The sequence below is a fragment of the Solanum dulcamara genome, chromosome 6 (assembly GCF_947179165.1).
Source record: "Solanum dulcamara chromosome 6, daSolDulc1.2, whole genome shotgun sequence".
Lineage (NCBI taxonomy): Eukaryota > Viridiplantae > Streptophyta > Magnoliopsida > Solanales > Solanaceae > Solanum > Solanum dulcamara.
Genome location: NC_077242.1, coordinates 79580998 through 79606208, shown reverse-complemented (window position 1 = coordinate 79606208; position 25211 = coordinate 79580998). Strand labels below are relative to the sequence as shown.

General features: G+C 36.8%; 3 protein-coding genes across 5 annotated transcripts; all 3 read right to left on the bottom strand.

The window, feature by feature from the left end:
* Positions 1–270: 270 nt before the first annotated feature.
* LOC129891657 (peroxisomal 2,4-dienoyl-CoA reductase [(3E)-enoyl-CoA-producing]) lies at positions 271–7178 on the bottom strand. Its single transcript, XM_055967092.1, has 5 exons — positions 6853–7178; positions 2968–3127; positions 2159–2328; positions 1853–2075; positions 271–630 (listed from the first exon to the last, which is right to left on the bottom strand). The coding sequence occupies exons 1-5, from the start codon at positions 7045–7047 to the stop codon at positions 476–478; spliced, it is 903 nt and encodes a 300-aa protein (XP_055823067.1). The 5' UTR covers positions 7048–7178; the 3' UTR covers positions 271–475.
* Positions 7179–7683: 505 nt separating this feature from the next.
* LOC129891655 (uncharacterized) lies at positions 7684–15869 on the bottom strand. 2 transcript variants are annotated; one of them, XM_055967089.1, is made up of 9 exons: positions 15549–15869; positions 12048–14767; positions 11889–11957; positions 10991–11143; positions 10707–10870; positions 10402–10549; positions 10102–10224; positions 9216–9303; positions 7684–7989 (listed from the first exon to the last, which is right to left on the bottom strand). In XM_055967089.1, the coding sequence occupies exons 2-9, from the start codon at positions 14460–14462 to the stop codon at positions 7799–7801; spliced, it is 3351 nt and encodes a 1116-aa protein (XP_055823064.1). In that variant the 5' UTR covers positions 14463–14767; positions 15549–15869; the 3' UTR covers positions 7684–7798. The 2 variants fall into 2 exon arrangements, with proteins under 2 accessions (XP_055823064.1, XP_055823063.1); XM_055967088.1 differs by having other exon boundaries at positions 12048–14559; positions 15549–15868.
* A 520-nt stretch (positions 15870–16389) lies between these two features.
* LOC129891654 (uncharacterized) lies at positions 16390–24574 on the bottom strand. Of its 2 annotated transcripts, none has more exons than XM_055967087.1 (13): positions 24073–24574; positions 23578–23806; positions 23346–23396; positions 22456–22586; positions 22217–22333; positions 21982–22101; positions 20501–20565; positions 18386–18549; positions 17887–17940; positions 17368–17477; positions 16981–17094; positions 16734–16859; positions 16390–16654 (listed from the first exon to the last, which is right to left on the bottom strand). In XM_055967087.1, exons 2-13 carry the CDS (start codon positions 23755–23757, stop codon positions 16624–16626), a joined length of 1263 nt encoding a protein of 420 aa, XP_055823062.1. In that variant the 5' UTR covers positions 23758–23806; positions 24073–24574; the 3' UTR covers positions 16390–16623. The 2 variants fall into 2 exon arrangements, with proteins under 2 accessions (XP_055823062.1, XP_055823061.1); XM_055967086.1 differs by having other exon boundaries at positions 18386–18555; positions 24073–24573.
* Between the last annotated feature and the right edge of the window lie 637 nt (positions 24575–25211).

The following is a 25211-nucleotide window of genomic DNA, read 5'->3' as shown; positions in this document are numbered from 1 at the left end:
ATAGGAAAGGTAGAACGAGATGAAGTTGCCCTTCAGTATGGGGTGCTGATTTTTTGCCATGCGTCCTACTTACAAATTAGTGGACAAGATTTCTTTAAATTAATAACTGACATAACCATGGTTCTGTATTCCCTTTCTCCAACCGCAGCAGACTAGCCCGGACATGAAAGGAAACACCTCTAGGAAATCTTCTTCCTTAAATGTGCCCGGCACCTGTCGGGTATCTGTCTTTATTGACTGGTACGCAGAAAAAAAGAAAAAAGAAGAAGATAGTATGCACTGGGTCTCTTCCAATTGCTTAATCTGCTAACAAGCTCGTTTCCAATTGTCTAGTATATGTATTTAATTGTATGTCAATGAGCATTAGCCAGAAATAATAGTAGAGTTTTTCAACGAGTTCCTTGCTGCGACTGCACTGTAATTGCTTCCATGTGCTGTTTAACCACAATGCCTTATATAAGTATAGTTGATAAACTCAAAGCTTGCTGGGAGGAACTCCTACTGGTGCATTTCTTGATTTCTTCTCGACTGTTCGAGAGAGCTCTTTAACTGCATCTTTAGGTAGATGTCGAGGTCTGCTAAGCCAGAGTCCTCCATCAACAGGCATTATGGTTCCGTTGATGTATTTGCCTATATACAATAAACAAGAAAAAAGGAGATTACTACAAGCAAGAAACAATTTATGAGTTTCTAATTTGAAGTCTTGATTTAGCCAAAACTGCAAGTAGAGTGGATGTTCCACATTGCTGCACTAAATGAATGCACAATTGGGGAAATATGGATACTCTTCAGGAAAAAAAGTATGTTTTCCAGTAATGCAATGAGCTTTCTTCAATTGCCCTGTATATAACATTTTAAAACCAATACAAATTGAGGAGGCATAGCAGTAATAGCAGGTTTGCGAAAAAGATAAGCACTTAGAAGCATGGCACACTCTTATCTCACAGTAAAAAAACAGAAGATCATTGAACAAGTTCTGCAGAAGCCAACAACAAGAGAGCACACCCTGTTTTAAGTACAGGATAAGCAATGGTTGCTCTCACTAACTCATTTTCGTTGGAAGCAGGAGCTGGTTCAGGATGTATAACAACGGGTTCGAAGCCGACATAACTTCATCATTGCTCTATTGAAGCAGCATGTTAGGTTCTTTCGATTACCAATACTAACGAATTTTTACATACATATTCGAGGTCGGTTCTAAAAGCAATGTATTCGGATATGAACTTCTGCTCACATATTCAAGACCAGAGCTAAAAGCAGTTTTGTTTAAATATGGAATTTAAAATACATATTTCAAGGTCGAAGATCAAAGCATTTGATTCAAATATGGATTTCCACTAAAAAACTACTCAAGATTGGAGTCAAAAGCAGTGGATTTGTCCAGACTCAATGCATAAACACTAGGTCCACACTGAGTGATAGCACATATTTCCCGGAAGAACATAGAAGTGGTAGTCGGAGTCAAGTCAGTCTGAACATCCAGTGCAGAGAAAAAGAGTGGAAAAGCGAATCCTCATTTGCAAATTCAACCCAGTATATGGAACAGGAAGAGAGATGGCACAAGTGGATAGCAAGAACTGACACTAACTGGTCATAGCAAGAAACTGACACTAACTGGTCACATCAGTAGTGAACTTGGACGTGCACATGGTGGTGAGGCAAGAGCAGGGAATAGAGGTGGAAAATGTCTGTCACCTAATATGAACCATGTCACTAATGCCAAGATGCATCTATCTCAATTTATATTTACTATCTTAAAATTCATCCAGATCATAAATATCAATATGAACAATTAAAATTAACACATAGGAGTAATACTTCAGTGCAAGTCTAAAAAGCATCAGGTACCAACCAGCATCTGATGCAAGGTACAGAGCAGCCATGGCAATATCATATTTCTCCCCAAGTTTGTACAGAGGCATGTATTCTTTGCTCTTATTGCTTATCTCTTCCGGTCCAAGTTTACGCATGCCAGCAGTATCACCTATAGGGCCTGGTGCAATACCATTGACCCTAATATCATAGTCTGTGCCCCACTCTAGAGCCAAATTTCTAGTGACCGCGTCAACAGCAGCCTGTACAGAGAGATGATGTGAATGGGAATTAAAAATAAAAAAATAAAAATGCACAAACTATGCTTGAAGCAAAAGTTCCAAACCTTAGCAGCAGCTACATGGATTTGATACCAAGATGCTGTGTAATGCAAAGTAGCACTGATGTTCAATATCATTCCACCAGACGTCGAACTCCTCCCAGGTCCCCCTTTCTTGATATAGTTAAGTGCTTCATGGCACATAGTGAATGTACCAACAGAATCAATATCTAGTACTGCAAAAGCCATCATGAGCATACAAAAAGAATCAGTATGCAATCTGTGAAAGCCTTCCCCTCACTTCAAATTAAATAGAGGAAAGTGACTTGCTATCCTCTTTTACTACAAGCACTCCTCTCACTCAACCTCCATTCCGTACCTCCTCAAGAAGCTTCCATAAGCCCAAGAGATCAATGGAGAAACAGACAATAAACTTTCCTCTTCTACTCTTGTTTTAGGAAAATAGAGTAAGACAAGCTGACAACAGAGAAGGTTTTGAAAGGAATTTTTCACTAATGACAAGGCAATTTCTGTAACCAATTTCTCAGCCTTTGAACCTTGAATCACCTTCAAGATAGATACTAGCCATCTTGAAGAAGATGGCTAGAATTTAATAGAGTTGATTCTAATGATTTTTAAGTCAAGTTACCCACTAGAACAGAATATCTCGTAAAACACAAAGGTTAAAAATTCAGAATGGCTGTGACTATGTGAAGGTCTTAAGAAATCTGTTATGAATGTAATAAATAGTTGTAATCAAATCATGTCTGTTTTTTCTCTCCTTCCTACTTGAATGGGATTTGTTTTAGAAGGTTCAGTTGAGTGTTAAAACATAAGAAACTGAATAATCTATTCACAATCCTTATGAAACAAACCTGTCCTGAAGCCATTAGGAGACAAATCCTCAGGAGACACAAGGAAATTGCCAGCTGCAGCATTAACAAGAATGTCAAGCTTCCCAAATTGCTTGACAGTTAACTCTACAACTCTTTTTGCATCTTCTTGCTTCCGGACGTCCCCCTGAAAGCCAATTGCCTAGCAATGTGCAATGGAAACAAAAGGAAGGTTAGACAAGATTATCACAAGTGAAGCAGCAGAGAAGTGTTGAAAACAAAAGTGGTACTCTCTAGCTCCCCCTCTGTTGTTTGATGGTACATGAACTCATGGAGTTGAGAAATATGAGCTATAGATACTTAAGCTTAATATATGCAACACACCAAAAGAAGCCATAGTTCTATGCCATGACATTCCTATAATGTTGTTAAGGACAACATGAATATGTCAACATTATAAAATGGTTTCTAAAAATAAAATGATGTTTAGAACGAACCAAAAAGGGATAGTATATGAAAAGGATAATGCCAGCTGAACAGCTATTACCTAGCACAGTCAATTAGCTATTAGTTAGTTTAGCTTAACCCAAGCAGTTATTGGTTTGTTAGTTTAACTAAGTTGTTAGGTCGGTTAGTACTAGAATTGAATAGTCACCGTTGGGTTCATTTTCTCGGCTAGTTGTTTCAGTGCAATGGAAAGCTTTTCATTTCTTCTTCTTCCAATTAAGCTTGTGATCTGAATCTGTGATAGTTTACATGGTGTCAGAGCTACTGACTTGAGAGAATTTAGGGATTCCTCCTCCGATAGATTCTTAGAGAATTAAGAAATTCTTCTTCGCATCTCACTAATTTCTTCATTTTTGTTGAAAAATGGTGAGTGTTCCGATTGACCACAAAATCCGTTTTATTTGCAACCATCAGGAGTTGTTCAAACTGGAACTATGCTCATCAGAAGGGAGAACTACAGCATTGGAGTCGAGCTATGAAGCTTGCTCTATAATGCAAAAACAAATTAGGCTTTGTCGATGGATTAATTAGCAGAGATATGGTGGAGAAGGATCGGGTGAAGCAGTGGGACAGATGCAATGCAATGATGATTTCTTGGATAACTAGCAATGTGAGAAAGGAATTTCTACGTGGTGTTCTTTTTCATACTGATACATGTTCTGTTTGGAACAATTTGAAGGAGCGATTCAACAAAGTTAACTTGTCTAGAGTGTATCACTTGCACAAGGAGACTGTTACCTTGGTCCAGGGAGTGTCTTCTGTTTCGATTTACAACCCAAAGCTGAAGGATCTATGAGATGAGGTTGATTCTATAATACTTTTACCAGCTTGTTGCGACAAATCTAAGGATTTTGTCACACACTTGCAAAATCAGAGATTGTTGCAGTTCCTCAAGGGCTTGAATGAGGGATAAGCTCATGCAGGGAGTCAAATCTTAATGATGTCCCCCACTCCATCAATAACCAAGCATTTGCTATGATAGTGCAAGATAAAAGACAGAAATTGACATCTGGTGTTGGCTATGGAAGGGGCGAAAATATTGAGCCTACAGCACTTTCTATTGCAAAAGGAGGACCATCACCAAAGCAGAAAGAACCTTTCAACAATTTCTACAACCTGTACTGTGATTATTTTAGCACGAAGGGTCATACAAGAGAAACCTGTTATAAATTGATGTGTTGTGATTTTTGTAAATCAAAAGGACACCTTAGGAGAATTGTTACAAATTGATAGGCTATCCTGCAGATTTCAAAGGGAAAACGTGAATGCAGTGACTTTTGGAGGCCTTAACAGTGTTGAATTCGAGAATCGACAACCGGGTAATCAGGGAAATCACATGCCCTTTGGATCCTTGTTCACACCAGATCAGTAAAATAAGATATTGTCAATGCTGAACAAACCTACTTTGACTGAAGCCAGTGCTAATGTGGCAGATAATTTCTTTGCTAGCTCTAACTTATCTGAAATGGATTATAGATACCGGGGCAGCCAACCATATGGTCAGTGATGATGATGCATTAAAAATTGGTTTGTCAGTAGGGAATTCAGTTGCCTAATGGAGATTCTGCAGAGATTACATAAGTTGGGAATTGTCAGTTAGAAGGAGGTGATTTAATTGAAAACGTCCTTTGAGTGCCAGCTTTCAAAGTTCAATCTATTGTTTGCTTCAAACTGACAAAGGTTTTGAATTGTTGTGTCTCCTTTTTTCCAAAATTCTGTATGTTTCTGGGTCTTGTCATTTGGAAGGTGAAGGAGATTGATAGAGAGGAGGATGAATTGTATGTGCTAAGTTCATGGAAGCGGATATCACTTGGTAATACAATGTCTATGAATGTAACAGGAGCTATAGATGCAAAGTTGTGGCATCAGGAGTTGGGGCATGTACCCCACCACTACTTAGGAAAATTTCCATTTTTCAGCAAAAGAACAAGTTTACCATTAGCCCCTATGATGTATGTCCTCTAGCTAGGAAAACAAGATTTCCTTTCCAATTAGTTGGTAGATAATGGAAAATTAAACTAACCACTGCCTTGATAGCTTCTGGTGTTTCTCAAAGTCATCTGGATTATTCCCTTCTCACTAAGAAGGTGGTAGATAAAATTGTTGTGATCTTAATCTATGTGGATGACTTACTCATTGTTGACAATGATCCTTCTTTGATTCAGGAAAAAGATATTTTGCATCATCATACAAGATTAAAGACCTTGGAACATTGAGGTATTTCCTTAAGATAGGGTAAGGTCTGCATGCACACTACTCTCTCCAGACCCCCAATTTAGGACTTTACTGGGGTTTTTTGTTGTTGAATATTGAGGTATTTCCTTGGTTTGTAGTATGTTAGGACCAAGGATGGCATTCTTATGCATCAGAGGAAGTATGCATTTGAGCTTATTTCAGACACTGGATTGGATGATTCTAAACCTTTGGGAGCTTCTATTGAACTAAACGTCAAGCTGACAACTGCTGAATTTGATCAGCATTGTTGCTAGATCCTAGTGTTTATCAGAGATTGATTGGAAGGTTATTATATCTTACCATCAACAGGCCTCATATTGCCTTTGTTGTTCAGTGTTTGAGTCAATTCATGCATACCCCAAAGTCTTCTCATATGTATGCTGCTTATAAGGTGGTTAGGTATGTGAAACAAGCTACCGGTTTGGGTATTTTTTTTCTCTGAAACCCCTTCTAATCCATCGCAAGCTTTCTGTGATGCTGACTTGGGGGACTTGTCCTAACACCACAAAATCCAATATCGGTGATCTCATCAAGTTTGGGGACTCTCTTGTATCCTGGATATCTAAGAAGCAGTCCTCCATTTCCAGAAGTTCTGCTGAGGAAGAATACATGAGTTTGGCTTCTATTGTGGCTAAATTGGTGTGGCTCACTAGTTTGTTCAAGGAGTTGAATGTTGATTTGATCCTGCCTGTGCGTATATACTGTGATAGCAAGTCTGCAATTCAGATTGCAGCTAATCCAGTTTTCCATAATTGCACCAAACACATTGACATGGAATATCATTTCATTAGGGAGAAGGTTCTCAATGGTTTAGTCAAGGCTATCTACTTGTCTTAGCTCTAGTTAACTTAACTTAGCTTTAACAAAGTTGTTAGGTCGGTGAATAGTCACGGTTGTATTTTTTTGTTCTGCTAGTTGATTTAAGGTTTTCCTTTCTTATTCCAATAAAGGTTGTGAGCTGAATCTGTGATAGTTTAGGGTATATTCAAAAAAGAGAAACTGTGGATCAAGTGGCACTTTAGGTTTAGGGTAAATCAAAATGACTTTTGATTGAATCATGTGATAGGTAAGGCGATCCAGTGTGTTTTGTGCATTTGATGAACATAGTAATTATTAAAATGATCGTGCAGGAATTAATTGTGGATTAGGAATAGAGCATAATTAAGAAAGGGGAAAAGTAGTTACCGGAATACCAAAGGATTGAAGGTAGGAGACGGCGGAGTCGAGGACGGCCTTGCGGCGGCCCATGATGGCAACGGAGGCACCATGTTTGCCGAACTGAGTGGAGATCTCAAGGCCGATACCAGAGCCACCTCCGGTCAATAGTGCTACTTTCCCTTTGAGTATGTCTGACTTGAAAGGTGACACGGACTCCATCATCCTGCCTTTTCTCCTCTAAGACCTCTCTCTATTTGTCTTTGTCTGTGTCTGTGTGGGCATATATTACTAACTACTTCGGGAAAAAAAGCAGCCGGCAGGTCTGTAGTTGTGATCAACTGCCACACGTCTCGTGATCCTCACCACACAATAATTTAACTTTTAATATTAAAATTAATTGTTTTTATAGTAATATTTTTATCAGATTACAGTAATAAATTAGTATGAACACCAAAAAAGGATCATGACCCCACTACTCAATGCCTTCCAATCATAATTTTGACTTATTTCTGAAAGCACATGAAAGAAGCGTCTTTCACAAAGACCTAAAAAATTTAGGCACCAAACTTAAAGAAGATGCTTTCTGATAATAATAGACCTTCCAGGTTATGGAATGTTGCACACTAATCCCTTCCTCGGTAGCAGAAGATCACTGAACTCTAAAAAGCAGCATTATTTCTTCGCTGGTCATGCTACTTTATGTGGAATCCCAAGGACAGAGGTGCAAAATGGGCTGTGAATTTTTCAATTGTGAAATGCATAATGATTAGCATGCAAAAAGGGTATTGTGAATGAATAAAAGATTTATTTTCTTGCTTTCCCCGAACAAGATACGCAAATATAAGTAGCTCTCCCTGATACAAAAGTGATCCTCATATATAGAGCAATTGTTTACATAAATGCCTGAGCATAATGCTGGTTGCTTCAACAAAATGAATTAATTAAACATAAACTAGTGGAAGGTAGACAACTATTATTTAGATGCCTTGTCACCGGTAGTTTTGTTCTGGGAAGCAGACGACAATGACCGTAATCTGCTAGCAATTTCTGTAAAAGAGGGCCTAGATGCAGGATTTGGGGCCCAGCATTGCTCCATCAAGCACTTCCATTCTGAATCACAGTAGCTAGGAATTGTTGGCCTCAGAGTATTGTTCACAATACCTCCTGCATACGAGGAAGAATGTATCAGAATGACTAGCCTGATCAAAATAGCAGATCCACAAAAGAATACAACTGTTGAATTTATACAAAAGGTTCAAACGGGGCACATAAGTTGCAAACAAGACTATGTAAAACGTAGAATGTATCAAAATGATTAACCTGATCAAAATAGCAAACTGACAGAAGAATAGAACTGGTGAATAGCACAAAGGGTCAACATCATAAAGCCACATACACAATAAGCTTTTATTATTATGTCTTAGATACTTTACTCCCATTCCCCTCTCTCTTCATCTTTCATAATAGTGGACCATTTAATTAAATGTATTTTCCCCCTTCCAGAATTTTCTTCCCATAAGAAATCACTCTTCAACATGTTTCATCTCTTCTCCACCTTTGTTGGGACTGGAATTAGAGATATAACATATGTTTCAATACCATCCCATAAATTATTCAAATTTTTGAAATTGTCATCCCATACATTATTTATTAAAGTCAAACTCCCACAAATGACAAGTACTGCCTTTTCCAAGGTGCTAACTTCTATTCCATAAGATTTTCCTTATTCAGTACAATAAATCTAAACAAGTAGAATCTAGACATGTATTCTCTTGATATTGTAATAGGCCACCTCAAATTCAAAGCGGGAAACCAACCTGAGTTTGCTTATTATGAAAACATAAAAGTTGACACCAAGATCTTGCTGGAATAGTGCACAATCATCAAAAGGAAAAATAGAGTTCGAAATTTTTTCCTCAGAGAAAGGCATTGACAACTGCACAGTGAAAATGTGTTTCTTGCACTATAAACCGAAAGGAATTCTTAATCATGAAAAAGAGACATGGTTTTGTAAATCTACCCGACGTTATTAGCACAACTTGAATTGGCAGAACAACAAGACATTCAATGTTTAATTTGGGGCAAAAGTAGAGCTGCTTGCTGGAGAGATAGGAGCACTAAAACGATCGCTAGAGGCAATACCTAAACTAGTCAGGAGCTTATGCACAAATGGTTGCCGGAGAGATGACTGACGGATATACAAATTTGTTCAAGGCACTATAACCCAGCTCATAATAGTCAAGATCCAGCTTCCTACTTAGCAAGCTGATTTGCAACCAAAACGAAAAGTTTTTGCGCTAATATACAAATTGGTTCAAGACCTATCCTAGTTCATAACATGCCAATTTGACAGCAATTAAAACTTCAACATAGAAAAGTAAAGAGCTGACCTATAATAGCTCCATAATGCATATTGGCATAAGGTTCCTCTCCAGTGAGAATCTCCCACAGGACAATACCAAAAGAAAACACGTCAACCTGTTGAATAGTCAAGAGAAAAGAAGATCATTCAAAGTTCCCACAAGCAGATAAGTACCTAAATGTAGGAAGTATAGATGCTAACTCCCAACTCTCCAACTATTTATCCATCAAAAAGGTAGAAAACATCAGAAAAGACTGTTTTGACTTCCTATGATATTATCAAGTCCATAAGGATTGAAATGGGGACAAGGGTGCGGTCATTTTAAGAGAAATTAAGGAGGAAATGACTTCCATCCTTAAAGCAAGACAAACTGTTATTGCCTTTAACATTTTCTATTGTTTATGTAAAATATCAAAATCAATGCAGGAGAACAGAACTAATTTTATAAAGCAATAAAATTGTGAAATTGCAGAGGGATTGTTTTTTCACCAAGAAGTGCAATAGTACAGCACAGACAGTTTTGAACTTAAGCGGTCCTCAAAATCACATAGTAATCTGTGCAGGCTTCTCCATTAGTTAAAAAAGATATGCATCTTCCTTGTAATAAGGGGTATCTCGGAATTATAAAAGATACTACTCCATCCAAAATTATCTCGGAAGGCTTTTGAAATTTGTGGTCTAAAAAAAAGCCTTAAGACATTTTTGTGGATATAAAATGTCTCACTAAGGGTAAAATTGAAATTTCAAAATTCAATAGTTTCTAAATATAGAAAGGTGTTGGATAGACTAAAAGGGAAGGTGTGCCACATAAATAGGGAGATTAAAAAAGAAATGCCTGGTTCATTCCAGCCAGACTTGAAATTCTCAGTTTCCTAAGGTGAGATAAATAGAGAAACATGATATTGGCATCTTACTTTTTCAGAAACTTTGCTGCTGCTACCATTTAGCAACTCTGGAGCCATCCATGGTAGCGTTCCTCTCACACCACCAGAAACCAAGGTGTTCCGCTTTATCTTTGACAAACCAAAATCACCTACCTAACAAGTTCATCACAACAATATCAGATACTGATTTTACAGTTGCTGGCAAATACTTTATTAGGAAACCTTAACTCGAATATTATTTTTTTTGGATAGGTAACTCAATATCATTAGAAAACAAAATTAAAAAAGTTAAGAACATGTAATCAAAAACTAATAATATCATGATTAGACCTTGCAGATTGGTCGCGATGGATCTTTCAAATTCACCAGCAAATTGTCACATTTCAGATCAAAATGCACAATATTCTTAGAATGCAAGTACTCCATACCAAATGCCGCATCCATTGCTATTATGAGTCGTTTACGACGATCAAGATGCCTGCAAAAGGTGAGTATAATATCATAACAGGGGAACAAGGCTCAAAATAGGAGAATGAATACTAATTTGCGTGTTCATGGAGAAACTAATGATCCAGATATTTATTTGTTTGGAATGCGTGCAAAACATCTAAGAGCTAATACTAGTGGGGTTCTACCTATCTTTGCGGATCAAAACATGTCTTAATGAACCATCAGCCATGTACTCCGCCACTGTAGCTAGTGTACCCCCTGGTCCATCTTGGACTACACCATAAAATGCCACAACATTTGGGTGGTGAAGCTTTGACAAAATCTCAGCTTCTCTCCAGAACTCTATGGCCTGGAAAGAGGGAAGATATAAGTAGCTGATCTGATAGAGTTCAACACATGCTTTAGGTACGACCTATGAAGAGAAAGAAGGGGAGACCCTCTTGGATCAATAGTAGTTAAGAAAGGTTACCAGTCTCTCTAGTTCCGATAATTGCCCAGTGAAGCAACTCTTCTTTATCCGCTTAATGGCAACATCTGTTCCCCTCCATTTTCCATGATACACTGTGCCAAATGTACCTGAACCAAGTTCTTTCAGTTCCTCAAGGTCTTCATTCTTAATGATCTGCAAGTAAGCCACATGAAAATGAGGACTATTTAGAACTCCTTTGTCCACTCCCCCCTTTTCTATAGTACAAATAATGAAGCTTAGGCCTCTTAAGCAAAGACTTCATGGAAATGAATTGATGGCATGTATAGCATCGCAGATCCTACACCTACTCGTCTGCCCAGTTTATAGTGGTATGTTTGAAAGCGGGAAATAAGAAGGCCAGTAAAGCGATGGTAGGATATCTCAGAGCTGTATCAATTCAATATCTGAGCAATAGGAAAGGACTGAAAATTCAATGAATTTGAAAGCTTCTCCTCTAGCACATGAAAAGCTTCCAGCTGCAGACTACCCAAACTTTCCTCCTAGCAATAACAATATCTAAACTCATTTCCTTTCTCAGCCTTTTAACTTCAATAACAATATCTAGTTTCTTCCTAAATTGCACCTTCTTGAATGTAATAGCATGCAAATGAACGGAAAGGTAAGTCGTCCCCTGCCTCTCCTCCCTTAACAAGCCCCCAAATCTTGCAACTCCCAGCCTTTTTACTCCAGGAACATATCTATTTCCTTCCCAGAATCCATAATTGGCAACATTTAAATTACACCAGACTGGTGCACAAGAAATTAGATCCAAACTTACAACTGTTGGTAGTATTTCATCACAATATTCAACCTAGAGGTTGCAAGAGCCGCATAAATTAGGTATCTTTATGTGCCTCACTCATATATAGATTCAAGAATGCAAAATTTGAAAGATTACCTGCAGAGAGTTGATGTCAATTTCTGCAAGTGTACGACCTAGAGGCAGTCCAACATTTTTAAACCCATCCTAAAGAGAATAAAGGATTGAAGAATTCTTAGGAAAGCAATATACACTAAGAGAGGTTCTATTAAATAATATATTGGCAGAGAAACACACCTCAGAATCAATGTCTAACACCCTAGATTTATCCATCATAATATCATCATGGATGTCCTCGCTAACCTGTGTCTGGGTTGCACCAAACCCTAATTGAAGTTGACTATCAACATCACCAAGTGCATGAGGCAGCTCTTTGGGACCATCCCCACCACTATTTCTTTGCGGATCCAAGTTGATTGTTGAAGGAGGCTCTTCATCAACTTTTTGGAGACCAGGCGAGAATGCAATGTGATCTTGGTCAATTAGCGAAATATCTTTCCTAACAAATTCATCCCCTGCCAATTTTTGAAAAAATGACCAGTGCTTTGGCTCCTCATTTTGCATGTTTAAACTCATACCAGCTCCATCCTGCTGCAATGGAGAAATATCGGATGAACTATTAGAAAGTATAGCTTTTGCAAATATATCAGATAGGATATCGCGAGGGAACCGGTCATTAATATCAATCAAGATATCTCCTTGCTCAGACCTGGGTAACACAACAGATGGTTCCCCTTGAAAAACACACTCTCTGTAATTCCCCGTCCAATCTGAAGGCTGAGATTTCTCGTGAGAGTTATTGTCATTCCCATCGCCCTGATGAATTTTCAGATGAATATCCCCCCCATCTTCATGGTGATTCTCAGCATCCACATGGGGCAGTGGGTTTGGCTTTGAGCCTCTATCCTCCGTCAGCTTGACTAAGAAATTTGTATACTTATTGTCCATGCACACTGTTTTCTGATTAGCTACAGGAACCTGATCCACATGCACACCATTTTTCATATTTGCAGCATTTGGAATAACCTGCTTCAAATTCAGAGGCACTCCAAGATCATGTGCCGCAGATTGAGGACCACAGCATAATGAATTTTCAGTAGAAACAAGCTGCTCATTCATGTTCCGATTTTGCATTTTGTCAATGGATTCTTTAAGAATTTCTGGTTGTGCAAAATCTGCACGTGAATGAGTTACAAGAAACTGTGAATTGTGTGAATCATCCGACTTTGATAACCTGCTGAGCAACTCTACCTGCCCTCTTGGAATTTGCATAGAACAGAAACCCCTCTGAGTTGGTGGAGCGGGATCAGAGAAGCTTAAATCTGCTGAATCAACAGCTAAAGTGACAGACTCAGGAACAAAAGCTTTATTATACATATCAGGTCCATATTGTTTTGCTTGTGTTTGGGAGCCTTGACCTTCAATATTATTTTTGAAATGAGAATTAGAATTGAAACCAAATTGGAACTGCTGCTGCTTACTATTATCACAATTGTCCATCTGGCCATAATGAATGCGTAAATCAATGTCATAAGCACTGGAGGGGCTAGGGACATTAGGCTTAGTAGATTTAATGATCAATGATGAGTCATCAAAAACAGCTGAAGGTAAGTTACTCGCACCAACAAAGCCCATAACAGATCTACTTGAGTCCTCAATGTTATTTCCATCCAACTCGGCTAAGATGTTCGCACAAGAACCTAGATAATGCAAAGTTGAGCTATTTCTTGATCCCATTTCCAAGCCATTGATTGCCACTACATACTGAAATTCAGAATCTGCATCTGAATTCGTTAAACTAGAATGAGCATCATCCAAGTCAGAGATGGAAAACAAGAAAATCCTAAGTTTTTTTGAAGTATCTCCATCTTCTAGGACATTGCATTCCTCCAACATATTCTGCAAATCCTCGTCGCAAGACACAGTAACCAAAGCATCAAAATCCTCTCCAGGTAGTTGATATTTTACAATATGAGTTAGATCATATACTGCCACAGCTTTCTGCCACAATACTTTCCATGTAATATCCTTCCTGATGCGGATAACCCGTGTTTCCCCACCAACATACCTGAGCTTCCCATCACTAGGCCGAGGTAATATTTTACCACCAAAGCTACACATTGCCTTAAGCTTTGCCACTGAATCATCACATGTTCCAGATGAGGTATACATAAGAGAGCCAAAACTATTGTAATCTGATGATACTTGTTGCACTGATAGCACTGACCCATTGTAATTTTTGTCATCATGTAAGGAAGAGTTTTGTTTCTCAAACTCTTTTGGACCTTTTTCAACCATCGCTAGCATGGAAGTGTCTGAACCACCCTCACATACAGTAGGACTGATGCCTAAGATGCCTTTTAGCTCCAAGTAACCTTGCGGAAAACTAGGATCACTCGAAGTACTGGGAACATAATTTTTGCCGGGATTAAAACGATCACGCATGAACTCAAGTACAAACTCTTCTCCTGTTTGTAGAGAGAAATTAAGCACAGGCTTAGCTTCGGAACAATTATCCTTTGGAGCCTTTAAATTATGATGTGGATGATCCGGAGGGTCCAATGTAAAAACCTGAGGTTCAGGTCGAAATTCTGCATTTGACTGTTGAGCAGAAGCGAACTGAATACAGTTCTGATCGTTTGATTGATCCATAGCAAATTAGACCACAGCCCCCTATAACTTCAACCTCAATGGTAACAGATATGGATGCCAGACTACTTAGCTACGTCTTTAAAGGATTATCATGAACCTAAATGCAAATATCAAACACTTTGCTTAGAACAAGTTTATCCAAAGTTTCCCAAGACATATGCAGTGGAAGGGATGGACAATAGGAGGCACATTACTAGCTACTGACATACATTGCTCTAACAAGATTCGAATCTCAATTATTTCATAAAAGGAAACTTGTCTTTCAAGACACAAATCCTCTGAGTACACTTCTTAAACCATTAATGCTGCACAAAAGGAATAAAAGAATTGTATATGAGGAGATTTGGTGTTATTAACAGTGCATAAAATTTAAAAGATATCAAACAAATTATTTAACACACTACAAACTTCTGAAAGTTAACAAGAAGTGAACTTTTCTTACATAAGCTTCTTCAGTGATATTCAACAATAACTCATACAGATATTCCCCATTTAGCTTGTGCTTCAGATCTTTTCAGTTTTTCTAATTTACTTGCTGAAATAACTCAAGGCTATGTCATTCAATCCCTGCCCATAGTCCATGCCCTCTAATTCAAATTCACATCTTTGAAGCTGACATAAGTCCTAAATGGCAGCCAGGCAAGAAATCTTAGTGCAGCAGGTTGTTGCTCAAAATTCCAGATAATATATCATCTGTATTACTATTAATTTAACTTTAGTGAAATAGTAAGTATGAAGTGAGCTCTGCCCCACAAGACTGGAGGTGTGTGTAGTTGACGTTGTCTTGAAGAAGTTGTTGATAAGTATTCAAGATGTATTCCTATGTACCTATTCTCCAACCCTAGGTGCTACCTTTCTATCACAGTTTAGCAGACTACGAAAATGCATAGGTTTGATGTGAAGAACAGTTGAAAAAGACAAACCTTTGAAACGAAGAATATAATTAGGCAATCCAAACTCAAAACCTAAGAGCGGAAAACTCACCATCATCATCATCATAATGTGTTGTATAAAGGGCAGTCCAAACAAAAAGAAAACAATGAATGACAAGGACAAAGGAAATACTTAGCTTTAATGGATGGTTACCTTAAATGAAGCGCCATTTTGACATTTGAATATGTACTCTACTGTGTCTCATTTCACTCACTACACTACTACATCTCTTCCTTCCCTTTCCCCCTCTATCTCTTCTACATTCACCAGTGACGCCTTTATCACCTTCACTCCAAATTTGCCTCAAACCCCTAACCTCTTCTTATAATGTCCCAGCATAAATATTTCTTTTCTTTTTTTTAATTTTCTCTTTCTAATCTCACTTCACCATTTAGTATTAATAAAACTTGATTGAGCATACTCAAACCTATTCTTTTCGGTTCAAACAGTAAAATATATAGAATTCACGCTCATATCGTCCATATTTTCTTGTTACATCATATTTTTTTGCAAAGTAACAACAACAACATATTTAGTGGGATCTCAAAAATTAGTGAATACTTATTTTTTGATTTTCAAACTAGATAATATTTATTTTTATTATAGAAGATAAATAAAAATAAAATAAAATGGATAATATTTATTTATTTATTGGGTGGTGCAATTCGTGCATGTTACTTTATTTCAACACATCACTCATTAATTAGCTCCATTCCCAATTCCCATTTGGACTGATTTTTAATTCTTAGATCCACCTATTGTTGTGCCGCGGCCCCTTGCCCTTCATGTTACTATTTGGAGTAATAATTCACAGTCCATGTCCGTTCTTCCCTACCGCAGCAAAGTCAAAAATTATATAAGAGAATTAAAAAAAATATAGATATCACGTTGGAAATTTCAACTTATGACTTAAAGCAATTTTTAAACCCTCTCCCATTTCTCTAGACCTTTTATATAAACAAAGCTCTATTTGCACAATTTTATTTTAAGAAAAGTAGTCAAAGTATTACTATAATACAAATTTTTTCAACATAATAGTAAGACCGTATAAGTGAAGTTATATTTTACTATGACACAAATACATGAGGGAAAATTTACATAACAATGTAAGACTGGATGGAATATTGTACATTGCACTGGTGCTGTTGCAAATATTTACTTTCTATATTGTTAAGCAACCATTCAAGGATTTGGTGAAATAGTTGGACTTGGTAGTAGTACCACGAGCTCACAAAATATTACAACTACCTGCTGCTTCCCTGAAAATACAAACCTTCATCAGAATTCAAGGTCATTTGGTCAATCAATCAGAAATACTTATAACTAATGAATGCCTACCTTTTTAAATCTTCATAACGGCTCAGTGCTTCCTCAAATCTAAGATACATAGGACCGGTCTCCTGCAGGTTCACATTCTGTGGTCCAGCAAGATAAGCCTGGACAACAAACTGGAGACTCCTTTCTCTAACAGTAAATATTTGGCACAGAAATCAATCATTCAATCAATTATATATATACATATAGTAGTAGTAGTAGTAGTAACTCGTAGTTCCAATTCAGTGAGTACCAACAATGGAGGACTTACCTTCCCTCGTACTTGGATAGCCAAGCCACATAGGCCGCGCCAAAGTACATGGAAACAAATGGCTTTGTAAGATCCTCAACTGACTCCACTTTGTAAGCCTTGTAGCCCAAGTCCCTAGTTTTCATGTTAAACAAGAAGTTTGGAAGACGCATTAGTCCTGAATTATTTTATCTCATTGGCTTTCTGTGCCGTTTCTTTTCTTACTTCAACTGTCAAATTAGTTAAGCAACTCTGAGAGAATAGATTTTGGAAGTCTAATATTAGAGAAACTTAACCAAAGTGAGCATAGGTTACCAAATTGCTAAAGAATAAATGAAATGGAAAGTAAATCGTAAACTAGACCAGACCAAAATGACATTTTATTACAGGAAGGTATTGGTCACATACTTGTAAAGCCAGCGTGCCGTGGGATAGTCAATTCCCATTAATCCAGTACGCTGTCCAATTCCCTCAACAAAACGCATGGTCACGATCTCAGAAACAGCACATAGGACAGTCTGCAATAAGAAGGAAATATCATCATTATGTTTCCTCTTTCTACCAAGTGGTGGAAGAGGGAAGAACAAACACAAGCATTCTTCTAGCAATCAATCTTTTTAGATGGTCGAAAAAATAATTCCTTTAGATTGAAAACTAACCAATACGATATACTAAAATCGCCAGGTGTGGCATGAAATTTGAAATCCTCTACCCCTCTTCTTTCTATCAACGAATCTCTCTAGAATTATAAATGTGATTACAGATTTACATCCAAATTTTTCCTGTTCAATTGTCCAAAATTGAGCTTAACCGCTCTTTTACATTCATAGATATCTCTGCAGAGCTTTTACAACAAATAATACTGTATTATTCGTTAACTTTAATCACTTCAGTAGCTTCTTGCTCAGAAGAGATGTACCCACTTACAGGTTTCAGCCCTCTTGTGCTAAAGTATTTTGAAACAATTACTTCTGCAACTGCCTGCAACAAGATGGATATGTCAGAAATTCAGATCAATTAGAAATTAAGAACTTGCAAAATATTGATATCCAAACAACTCTAGTAATGAGTAGATTAAGGAACCTGTTTTCATCAAAACTCAAACGTTATACGTTTACCCTTTAACAGATGTAAGGCATACTAAGTTCTCAAAATGAAAATACTCAAAATAGAAGTAAAATGCTTACAAGCTGCAATTATTGTGGATTGCAAAGTAGCTCTCCATCTTTCCAGTTTATCAAGATATAACTAGAAATGATCTTACAGTTTGTCAAGTCTAATTGGTGCAAGCAGTTTAAACTGGAAAACACAGCTAGTTTTGACAATTGAAGACATCGAAGTCAATGGCATAATCTCCGGGACTGGAAGCATCCAACAACTCTTACTAGATTTTACAGTTCTACGCATACTAACCATGCATACTTACCCTCAGTTCTACCCGAGAAAGATATGGTCTCTTTTCAGTATCATGAGAAAACCGCACATGGCCTCTTTTCTCCCCTGACTTGCCCCACTCCTTGCTCACACAGGGATGATTCCACATTTCTTCCATGTCTTCTGCGGAAGTTCTAGAGTCCCAAGTTGTATTGACTGGACCTTCACCGAGTGAAAAAAAACATATAAGAGATTGTTACCCTGCGGAAAATATTGAGTGGCACTTTTGGTTGACACAGGACAGACAAAATATGATAATAACAGTTACAGAAATTGAGACACAGTGTTATATGCTACAGCCAATTATACTTGTATCACCCAGGTCAAGGAGGATGAGTTTCACTTTAGCCAAAAGATATGCAGCGTAATTCACTCTAACCAAACCACTTAATATACTAATTAGCTAATGAATTTCGTCCAACAGCTAGACCCTTCTTTGATCTTAAGATATAGATTCTCAATTCCTAATTGTTGTGACGCGTAAAATAGAATATTAAAAAATAATCATAACCAAAATACTAGAAAGAAAGAGTAGACAAGGAATGTACAAATTTATCCTAACACTTCTTTAATATTTCTCATGATTTTCTCAGTCTACTTAAAACTCTCTCAACTCCTCAGATTACAAGAGAACTCTCTCCACCCGTCATTTACATTTTTTTACTTTTGAATCCCATGGCTAACAAAGGTCTGCGTACATTCTACTCTTCCTAGACCTCATTTGTGGTACTACACTAGGTATGTTGTTGTTGTTCCATGACTAACAATTAGCAAAAGGTGGCTATTTACAGGGTGAATCTTTCACCAGTTCAAATTGTCAACTTGATCACTTATGTGTGAGATATTGACTTTGAAATCAAGTCGCAAACTAACTTCAGATTGTCATCATCTTACTCAAAGTTCTAATCAAATTGTAAACTTTCTCAAACTTGCAAAAAGTTGCAACCAAACAACTTACCAAATGCTAATAGAAAAAATTATACATATTTTTCTCAAAAATCCCCATCTTTTTATAACACAATAGAGTTCTCCAACTTGGATAACATCGACTAAGAAATTTCAACAAGGTTAAGATCTCACTTTCCATCCATTGTAACCCTACAAATGACTACGTACATAGGAGAACTCATTGCAAACTCACAAGTGGCTAGGGATACAGGTGAACTTGACTCACATCCACTGGAACCCCAAAAATGCTAGGGCATACAAGAGAACTCACATAATTGCACCGTATACATTGTCAACATTCTGAGCTTATGGGGACACACAATAAAAATGTACAAATAAGTGTGTACCATACCTCTATATGAACAAAGTGCCTCTAGGTTTGGAAACAGTTTGTTACATTGTGGAGGATCAAGTAATACTTTTGATCATAGAATGATAGTCAAAGTACAATAATACAATAAGAGAAGTAGAAACCCGGAGAGTTATGTGGTTCATCTAGTTATGCCTATGTTAAAGGGTGAGGAGGAAAATTTTCACCATAACTGAAGTGTGTTTATAGAGCATACAAATTAGAGATCTCACTCTAATTTATCCATGAAATAAACTCAAAAGAATACCTGAAAAATTCACATTCACTTCATGTCATAAGGCATTGAATAAACAGAATAGAGTGTGTAATCAAGCTTCATGCCCTTCCCATCACATTTAAGATATGCTAGCTATTTCTTAACATCAATGATCAACTATCTCTCAGAAAACATAAAATATTTGTACATAAGTGTCACATGATGACCATGCTAATTTTATATCATTAAGTCACTATAGCCATAGAATGTCCAAGCATACAAAGTGTTGCATGACAAACATCTGATTTTCTTCTCTTTAAGTCTCTATAGCCGTTAAGAGATAGGCATACACTGAATTGGACAAATGTACTAATTTTTCACTTGCTTAAGTCACTCAATGAAGTGATATAGAGAATGTAATGAGGCTTCACACCCTCCCACCACATTTAAGCTATCATACTGATCATTCTCACATAAATGGTTATACGCACTTTGCAAGAACAAGAAATATATATATATATATATATATATATAGAGAGAGAGAGAGAGAGAGACAGAGAAGATGAATGCTTTATTAGTTATGTTCACACGACCTTTCTTTTCAGGAACTCCAGAAGCAGATGCTGAAGGGGGCAAAGGATTGACGTCAAAGATATTCCTACAAAAAGTAATTTAGTATAGCATATATTAGGAACAAGTACATCATCCATTTACTTATTAAAAAATGGCAGTATGTATAAATCAAAAGCATCTACTCAGTTCATGTAAATTGTCAAGAAGATAGTCATCTTGCATACTGACACAATCATGTACCTACAGTAGTATTTAACCTTCTCATAAACCTAAGGTACCTAATAAGAGTATGCCTACCCTACAGTAGTATTTAACCTTCTCATGAACCTAAGGTGCCTAAAGAGTATGCCTTCACTTTGTCACTAGTTTTCAGATGACCCTTTTAACCATGGCATGACTTTCCCTGCTTCTTACTATGACAAAAATGGTGATCGTCCTTTGCTGAGATCTTAGGGAAGTGTTATCAATCAAGAAAACTGATGAAAGATTCATAAAATAGCTCAAGCAGAAGATTCAGTTTTACAAAGGAATACACCCAAATGTGAGACTAAAAATGGTGTCAACTCTTTACCAAGATTGCATCCTCGTCAAGGACTGACAGGTAATAAAAATCTAGAGATGGCTCATGGAGGCTTGAGACTAGAGAGATGCTCCCATCACATCCTTGCTACCTAATTTTCAAATAGCACTATCCCCAATACCACGTTATCAGAAGTTAGACATGATAAGAGACTGTTCATATAGATTGCAACAATTCCAAGCCTCATTTCTACTTGGCTCTAACCCAACCTTATTTGATTTATACAACAGATTCTGTATATCTTCCCAATTGAAGATCAAGTCTCTGTGTAAGACTCATCAGGATGTCACAATATACAAGGACCTCCAATTGAAATACTCACAAGACTTCTTAGTTACCTTCCCAAATTAGTCCATCAATGAAAATTTTGATCAGGACTCTTCCTCAAACTATGCTTCCTCTGGTGTAGTAACTAGTAAGACCTGATGTTGTTCTAATTAATAGGGAGGTTTATGAACTCTAGTAGACATTGATTCCTCAGACTAAAGTGGTACCTGAGTATCACATGAGATTATACTATTTTCTGCATCCAAGTGCAAAGTTGGCATCATGTTGGGTCATTTGGTATCATATGTAGAGAGTTGTGGACAATACTACAGGTGACTGAACTCAAGAAATTTGTTCACTGTGAAACTTTTCAGTAAATAGTATATTCAATTCTTTTAGTATATCCACAAGAGATAAAATCACAGAAGGTCAATAGATGATAAAGCCCCTGATTATTTTTTTGGAAACACGTCTTCAGAAATGGTATATACCTACGGCAGAGTTCTTCCACATACAACTTGCTTATATGATATAAATCCCACTACATTAAACCATATAGTACCACAAGGGTGCACTCTACTGTCCTTAATTTCATTTAAACTCAGACAAAATAATGATAAGAATGAAACGACATCATGGCATGTGAACAACTACCTCGATGGCAGGGTCTCTTTGACGGAGAGATAACTTCTCCAAAATGGTAAAGTGGACTTGTGAATTGCCTTCTTAGTACCACCCTTGTAAGCTCTCACCATGAACTCTTCACTTCTCTCTCTGCTCATAAAGCTCCACAGTTAGGCATTTAGGTACAAAATCTTTAGGATTCCTTAGCACTAATACAAGAAATAGAAAGAAGATACTACAAGAACAAATAACCATATGAACTTACTTTTGTTCATAATTTGATAACCACTTAAGATATGCAGCTCCAAGATATACATTTACAAAAGGCTTGTAAAGAAGTTTTGAATCCATTGCCACCTCATATGTTCGGTAACCCAAATCACTGAAACAAATTGTAACTTAAGCTTATTTCAATCAAAAAAGAAAAAGAAGACAAGTCCTCAGTTTTTGGTAAGATACTCATAATACCCCGTGATCTCAAGAAGGAAAAGGAAAATCAAATACCTCACCAGCCAGTCTGCAGTTTTTGGCAAAATCTGCATAATTCCCATAGTAATCTCTTTTGACTTTTTATTGTACCGTGTTGCAAGAAGCCGCCGGTCACTTTCAAGCTCAGCAATAGAGCAAAGCATATCCTGAAAATATGGAAAGGACACCTCATAGGAGAACTACGGAGAAAATATTGATAATTTCTAAACTCAATTGATTCATCCTCTGACTGAGCAACCTAACAATAATTGCAGGTTGAGACAACGAAAGATTCTAGAGGAGAAAAATTATGTACTTGTTAAAATTCCAGACTTAGACTCCATGGAATGCAACTTGTGCAAAGCGTGTAATGGTAGAAAATAGCAACATAGCATACACTCAAAACTCTCCATCAACTATATATATATATATATACATCCACATGTACATATATATATATATATATGCGGTGAACAAGAAGTAGTGACATTCAAGTTTGAGGAGAAAACAAGGTCATCCACAAGTTAACATGAATTAAGTGTCAGCTCCAAGATAGCAGTAGGGATTCAGTTGAAGAGGAAATTGAAAAAAAAAAAACACTCTTGAGTGTTTCAGTTGTTGATGATTAAAAAGGTCTTCCTTAGAGAGATCAGAGATCTACTAAACGAGACTTTAATGCTATGTTTAGATGACTCATCAATTTATCTCATCCACATTTAAACTATCATAACCCCTTGAAAATAGGGAATGCAATGACTGGCTATCCCCCTCCAACTTCATCAATAATACAGTTCTCTTTTCCATCCAAGAGAAGAGAAATTTTTAGGCAACAATGTTTTAAGTAATTCAATACTTGCTAAATTTGGCCACTGATTCTGTATAACATGTAGTAATAATACATATCTTCTAGATCATGGAAATCATACCAAATCAATCTGCGATACAAAATGCCTTCGGACAATAATACCTGCTACTGCCTGTAAAGACAAAATCCAACACAAGTTGCATAAAGAACAATATAAGGAAAAATTGTCAAAAATAGCTTTTGCAGGCGAACTTTTCAGAGGAATCCAGAAGCTAAAGACGGACATTGTTGGTTACATAGAGGAAATAGTATTAGCATGTAGCTAGAGGGTAGTTTAGTCTAAACAGCTCAACCTTCATTTCTGTTTGTGTTAGATAAGGCTGACCATCAGGATCACGTGAGAGGTGGACTTTTGATCCCTTAGTTTCTCCAGCATTAAGCCATTCGGCTCTAACGTCTGGATCGATCCACATAGCTTCCAGATCATGAGGATCCACACAATCATCCCAGTATTTGAAGCTAACCGAAGCCATTATATTTTTGGAGTTAATTATCCAACAATATAGGAGGAAGCATGAAGATCTGCAAGTAAGAATGAAAAATACTAGCTAGTCATGATTCACAAAAATTCATCAGGACATACATTTCCGAATGTACCTAAACAATCGGTTAGTGTTTTGCCAAAGTCGTTACAAAGCTTAATTCTATGTACGTTTAAATACAAGACATTTTCAATATAGAAATGATCATTTTTGAAAAGGAGGAATGCAGGTTGTATGAAAAATTGAATGCATTCATTACTTTTTCATTAATTCATGAAAGAAAGAAAAAAGCGGAGAGAAAGGTACCAGAACCAGAGGAGGATCTGATCGGAGGAAGAGAGGAGAGAGCCCTCTTTGCCTCCGATGAGATGGGTTAAAATTTGATTATGCCCTTCTTAATTTGCTTTCCCTCTATCTATCTATGTATCCATGTATGTACGTAAAGAAACAAAAGAGGGCTCGAATCGGTTGATGTTAGTTAGTTAGTTGGACTCTCACATTCCACTTGCTTACACGTACTACACACGCTTTCTGCTTCACCGTTTATGAATTAATAGCATGCTTATATTAATTACAAAACTGTTTGTTTACCCTAAAAATCATATATATTATTAAATTAAAAGTGGAAGCTGCTAGATTCAAAGTTAGGACATTATGTCCAAAAAATAATTTGATGTGTACACCAAATTCATCTGATTATTTCTTTATTAATATACTTTAATGATGCCTTCAAATTTTAAGAAATCTCTAGTATTAATGGTTTGAGTGCTGTTAAGTTTCTTCCACTTATCCCAATAACGAGATAATATAGTAGTATTTCGTTCATTTTTTAATATATTTTTTTGTTGTTGTATAGGGATTTAATGCAGATGGTACGTGGTATCCATTTGAAACGCTACAAAGTTTACTAATTGGAATCCCAAACAAATATTAAAGAGTATTGAATGGTCTCTGTAATAAATTGTTTTTGTTATTTTTTACTTTCTTTTTATATTAGCTCACTAATGTCGTTTTTTTTGTTGCAAATCGATTGCACATATGCAGCTGGCAGCTGCTTGCATTCCATCAAATTTGTCTCCCATTGGCTTCTTCTATACCAATGGAAAGCTGAGTTCAAGTCCCCTATAACAATATAACTTTTTTCTGATAATCATATAGGAGTAATAAATATTATATTAGGCATCTAACAATATAACTTGTTAGTCTTTTTGTGAGAGGTCATTTTGTTTGGTTATTCAGAAACTATCGAGAACCACTTTTTATTATAATATTTTAGATATTCATGCAATCTACTCTTTCTCTTTGTATATGTATGATAGTTCTTCAATAAAACCATATAATGTTTAGGCCTTGTTTCTAATATATTTTGTATATTGAATATTTTTTTTCCTGTGTGCAGATGAACAAAACTATAAATGAAGCTAGTAAGATGTTGAATATCGAAG